Below are 6,000 nucleotides of genomic sequence, written 5' to 3'. Positions count from 1 at the left end.
TTTTTCGTGGAAAAATCATGACCGGTGGTGGTATTGTATTGTGTCGGATGCTAATATAATACAACAAGTGGTGGCCAGTAAACCTCGTTCGGCGCTCGTGCAGGAAGAGACCTGCTTGATCCCTCTCTAAGCAACAATCTTTTTCGGTTTTTGGACGGTTGTGGTGGCAGTTTTATCTAAATTATAAATTCTTATATCGCTGTAAACATTTCCATGGTTCTGAAACACTTTTTCCAAATTTTTGAAAAAAAGTCCAACATTGTGTTTGTTGAATGATGTCGCTCTGGAGAGGCTACATCCTTCCGGCTGGCGAAGACTTAATTCTGCATATCTTGACATACATCCAAGGAACCATTCGCGTCCAGCTTCCTTGTTTATTTGCCAATTTTCCGGAATTTTACAATTATTAATAGTTGCCATTCCATAAGCCAGTTTTCTGATATTAATGACCGTTTGTCCGTAACACATTTTTGAGCAAGTTAATACGTAATCGGCTAGGGCTTTTTCTTGATTTTCAGAAAAAAAAATTCTACAAGCATAATTTGGAACAATTTTAATCTCTTTGGTGGGAATCTGTTTTTGCCTTTTTACATATTCATAAACCGTCTGAAATTTTAAATTGTATCTTTTAGCTGCTTGTCTTAAAGATATCTTCTCTTCGGTGACTGCTCTAACAGCAGCTCTCATGGATTGTTCATCAAATTGCCCTTTATCGCTTTTTCGCTGACGTCCTCGAGCCATTTTTCCTGAAATATAAATTAAATATTTACAAAAACAATTACTTTTTCAACAACACTCCAAACAAGCGTTGTGTTCCACACTGTCTGATTGTGGAAATCAGACAAAATCTGATGTAAAGGTTGTTTTTATACTACTAGTTTCAGAAGAAAAATGAGAGCATATAATATCATATCAACGATTGAAAAAACTTACCTTGAAAAACGATTTTTTATTAAAAAATGCACAAAACCAAGAGAACAGCGTTCAAAATTTGTTTACCACTTCGGAGTGTATAACCGCACTATTCGAACGAAAAACGTCAAACTTGCGGCGGGAATTTCAAAATTACATGCTTTGTCTGATTGTGGAACATTCTCCCCTACGTTTTCAGTTTAACATTCATTTTATCGATTTTAATAATATGAATATAAAAAATTTGAACCGCCCGTATCTAAAGGTATCTAGGTAATATGAGATGTTTTTAACAAGATAATAGATAATAGTTAAAAAAATACGCTTTTATTGCTAATCATACTAAAAAGTAGAAAATTATTTTTAATTACAAAGAGTTTTTATTACAGTAGTAGAACGTCGGACAATCATTCATTAATTACATCAAATAAAATCATATTAAAATTTACGCAATTAAAAAAAATATTCAAATCATAATTAAAAGCGTGGGGTGCTCGACATATTTAATATGACAATATTATTAAGTAAACTGCACTCCACGCTTTTTACTTTAATTTAAATTAATCTTTTAGTTTTTTTTTAAACAATTATTTTTGTGCTTTATAATTAGTGGTCATCCTCAACAGCTGGTTTATTGAAGTGTTATCCAAAAAGCCAGCCTAAACAGAAACCTTATTAAATGAAATCACTCCAACCTGAAAATAACCTTGATAACTAACCTCAAGCTTAAGATAAGCTTATTTGAACATTTCTACTTGATCGATCCATTACAGTATTTTTAAAATGTCTAATTGAAACAGAAAACCTTATTTGACCTTTTCAGAGTTACGATAACAAAGTTTAAAGTAATATTTTTAACGTAAAATATCACGCTCCTTTCGAATTAGCTAAAAAAAAACATTGGTCCTGCTTTAAAAAATTACTCTGATCTTAAATTGACCTTAAAAAACGATCTCAACATTTCCGCTTTTATTCTGAACAACTTTAGTCTTAAACATTTTTCTGTATCTCGCTTACTTTCGGAGTAATTTGGGTGAATATATTAAAATAGCTGACCAAATAGATACTTTTGTATTCTAAAAATATTGCGAACAGTAATAAATAAAACATAAATTAATAATAGGGCAAAAACTCACATGTGAGTTTCACGAAACTCAAAAACTCATCTCATAAATTTCCTATATTTTATTTAAAATAATTACAAATAAACAATACAAGTTGAAAACACGACTTAATATTATAAATCAGTCTCGTGTAGGTGTAACGAAAATCTTAGCGTTGCTGACAGCTTTAGCTTTTTTCGAAAATTTTCCTTTTTTCTTTTTTTTCTTCGATTTTTCAGTTCGCACTTGTCGTTCGTCATTGAGGGAGATATTTTTGATTTTTTCCCCTAATAAACTGGATGCGTCCGGTAGACTTTTTGACTTTCTTAAGTTTGATTTTCCTGCTGCGATCCATGACACGGCCGCTTGTCTTTTCAAGCTAAAAATTTAAAAAATATTAGTTTAAAGTATATTGAGTGTTTAATTAAAATTGCAACAAAATTTAGGAATGTGTTGCTAAAATGAAATAAACCAAGAAAGTTCTAAGATTTTGCAGTACAGGGCGATAAAATTGAAAATAAACTCGTTTTTTGCTAAGTTTAACCTTTCAGTGGTCGCGCGCGGTCTCTCGCTCCATTTTAAAATGTTTTTGGTTATTGACTAAAAGTTACTGCGCACCTCAAGCTGCGGTTGTCAGTACCTTAAGAAAATAGCATTATTAGTGTACCGCTAAACTCGGGAGCATTCAGTTGTGCGCTAGAGAGATATTTATATTTGCGGAGTATTAGTCCGCAGCGACTAGCGGCGTGTCGAAAATCGTTTTTAGTAAATAAATATTTTATTGCTAAAAGGTATGTAAATATTGCCTATTTTCGATCTATTTACTAATAGTTTACTTTTGTTTAACCTTTAGAATGGCTTCGTATAAAAAGGAGCAAGACAGACTAAAAAAAATAATGCAGGAATGTTTTGAAAATGACTTTGAAGAAGAATTGCCTCTGGATGAATCTGATGATGAAGAAGAACACGTCGTCGAAACAGAGGTTTATGATCCTGATAGTGAACAGGATATTTCGGATACTGAAATTGAAGTAAATGAATACAATGAAGATCCCTTTTTTATAGGCAAAGACAAGACCACAAAGTGGCGAAAGCATTGTCCTTCAAAAGCTGTCCGAACACCGGCCGAAAATGTGGTTACGTATTTGCCTGGTCCCAAAGGAGATTTAAAAAATCAAAAATCTCCAATAAAAGTATGGCAGCACTTTTTTTCTTAAGAGAGAGTAAATACCATTGTCCAGTATACAAACCAGCATATTGAATCTGTCCGTGGCAATTAATCACGCGAAAGAGATGCTAAACCCACAGATTCTGTTCAATTGCTTGCTTTGATAGGTCTCCTTTATTTAGGTGGATTGTTAAAAAGCAGTTATTTAAATGCTGAAGACTTGTGGAAAACCGATGGCACTGGTGTTGAAGTTTTTAGGCTTTCAATGTCCTTACAAAGAATTTGCTTTTTATTAAGACGTTTACGTTTTGACGATATGGAGACACGTGAAACTCGTAGAGCCATAGACAAGTTGGCGCCAATAAGGGCTGTTTTTAATAACTTCGTACAAAAATGTAAATCTGGATTTACTCCATTTCAATATGTTACTGTGAATGAAAAACTAGAAGCTTTTGCGGTCGGTGCAGTTTTCTTCAATACATACCAAGCAAACCGAATAAATATGTACTAAAAGTGTTCGCTATGTGTGACTCATTGTGGTGGTCACTCACTCAGGTATTTTATACATGTAGTATGGAAGTTTATGTGGGTAAATAAGCTGAAGGCCTCTTTCAAGCTAGCAACTCTCCAGATGCTGTTGTATAAAGATTGGGTGAAACAATTAGTGGTACTGGTAGGAATGTAACAACTGATAACTGGTTTACCAGTTACAGCCTTATAGAGAATTTAAAGCAACATTATAGACTAACTTTAATAGGAACAGTAAGAAAAAATAAAAGAGTACTTCCGATCGAATTTTCACAACCCATAAATCGTCGAGAAAAATCATCAATGTTTGGATTTAATGAAACCTGTACACTTGAATCCTATATATCCAAGGTAATAATGGAGTAAAAATGTTTTGCTAATGTCCAGTTTACACAAGGATGATGCTTTGGATTCTGAAAATAGAAAACCGGAGATCATTACAGTGTACAATCAAGCTAAAGGAGGGGACGATACGGTGGATAAGTTATGTTCAGTTTATAATTGTGCCCGCGCTACTCGAAGATGGCCAATGGTCATATTTTAAAGTATGTTAAATGTTGCTGGAATAAATTCATTATTTGTGTACAAAGCTAATGATCCAGATGCAAAAATAAAGCGTAAAGAATTTTTCCGTCAACTTTCATTCAAGCTTATTGAAGCTCAACTTAATGCTCGTGTAGAGATTCCAAATATATCAAAAGTTACCAAACTTAGAATCCACGAGATCCTTGGAACATAGACTTCAGAAAATCCAGTTGAAAATGTACCAAATCGACGCGGACGTTGTATTTTATGCGACAGAAAAAAAATCGTCCTACCCTATATTTTTGCAAAAAATGCAATGCAGCTATATGCTTAGAGCATGCTATCACCACATGTCCAGATTGCTTTGAAACAGCTGAGTGGGAAAATTGACCTTTTAGTTTTGAGGTTTTTTTAATCTCGTTTATTTTTTTCTCTTGTATAATTACTCGCGAATTATATTAAAATAAAAAACAAACAGTTGAAATAAATGTTACTAATGTTAAAATGTATTTTTTATTCATACCATAAATATTTTTTGTTTTTATTTTAAAAGAAATGATCTTTTTAGCTACAAGTGTTTGCTGCGGACTCTTAGTCCGCAGCGCGCACTATTTTTCTGAAAATGGGCGCGACCGCTAAAAGGTATAATATAAATGAAATGAAAATATGAAAATATGTAGACATATATTCATAGAAACTATTTTGGTTGATTTCACACATCAGTAAATCTTATCGCAATATTTAAAGAACACCTTGTATACAAATTTGTAATAAATGTATGAGTCAGGCATGAGTAAGTGAAAGACATATTTGCTTAGTGAATAAGTGCCGATTACCGAATGAGTGAAATGGGGGTTAAACATAAAACTTGCGGACTACGCAAAAGTATATACAAACATAATAAAAAACTAACTTTCAGTAATCGACGGTAATGTTAATGTTATAATAGTATACCCATTTAGAATTTTCGTTCCGGATTTTTCAATTCTTTCGTTGCTCAATTTGGTCTCTTTTTTGATGGTCTTATCTATTTTTTTTGCGCTTTTCTTTTGTTGTTTTTTCACTATCCTAAAAAATAAAATGAATTAATTTTTATAAAATATTTATAGAACTATTTAAATAAAGCATCAATAATTATTTAGTTACATATCTATTTATTTAATAATGATATTTAATTAGAAAATATAAACATATTCTTATAATTTTAAGTAAAATGCGTAAAACTAAATATTTTCACATTTAAGTATGTTATACAAGTTTTGCCTGTATTATATTTTTGACTTTTTGATTGATTTTTGTTTAATTTTAGAGCCTTTTTGTAATATTTTTTTAAATATTTTAAAATTAATTGTATATTAATGGATAGCTGCTGAAATGTTAGTTTGTTTCAACATTATTTTGGAAAAATCCATTTTATATATTTTGTGCGAAAATGATTATAACCTAGTGATCTAATCTCGTGAAATATAGACCAGGAATGTAGATGTTTTAGTCTTTAGCATAAGATCCATGAATTAACATTGTCACTTAAATACAACAAAAGTCACATTTAACTTTTTTTTGGAATATTAAATGAAGAACGGCCAGTTGCGTTTATCAATTAATATTCTTCTCCAGTAAGGGGGTTAAAATAAGCTATAATTAGTTCCCACAAATCCTTTTAAAACGGCATTATAAAGAAAAAAAAGGGTTCATCTGATTTTGCGGTAGCAACAGTTTAACTATTTAGTAGTGTTGAGAGAAATATATTGCAAACGTCTAAAT

At 31.7% G+C, this 6,000-nt stretch overlaps 1 protein-coding gene across 4 annotated transcripts in view; it reads right to left on the bottom strand.

Annotated features, from left to right (window-relative positions):
* Positions 1-2,082: 2,082 nt before the first annotated feature.
* Positions 2,083-6,000, bottom strand: part of LOC126740976 (cytosolic carboxypeptidase Nna1-like) — an 80,470-nt gene continuing 76,552 nt past the window's right edge. For 3 of the 4 annotated variants that reach the window (XM_050447189.1, XM_050447187.1, XM_050447188.1), the window contains exons 17-18: positions 5,191-5,304; positions 2,083-2,394 (exon numbers count right to left, since the gene is read on the bottom strand). In XM_050447189.1, coding sequence (XP_050303146.1) covers positions 2,157-2,394; positions 5,191-5,304 — 352 coding nt within the window. In that variant the 3' untranslated portion in view covers positions 2,083-2,156. Of the gene's footprint in view, positions 2,395-5,149; positions 5,305-6,000 lie in introns of all 4 variants that reach the window. The other variant, XM_050447190.1, reaches the window with a different exon arrangement.

The sequence above is a fragment of the Anthonomus grandis genome, chromosome 10 (genome assembly GCF_022605725.1).
Source record: "Anthonomus grandis grandis chromosome 10, icAntGran1.3, whole genome shotgun sequence".
In the NCBI taxonomy this organism is placed as follows: Eukaryota; Metazoa; Arthropoda; class Insecta; order Coleoptera; family Curculionidae; genus Anthonomus; species Anthonomus grandis.
This window is presented reverse-complemented; position numbering and strand designations above follow the sequence as displayed.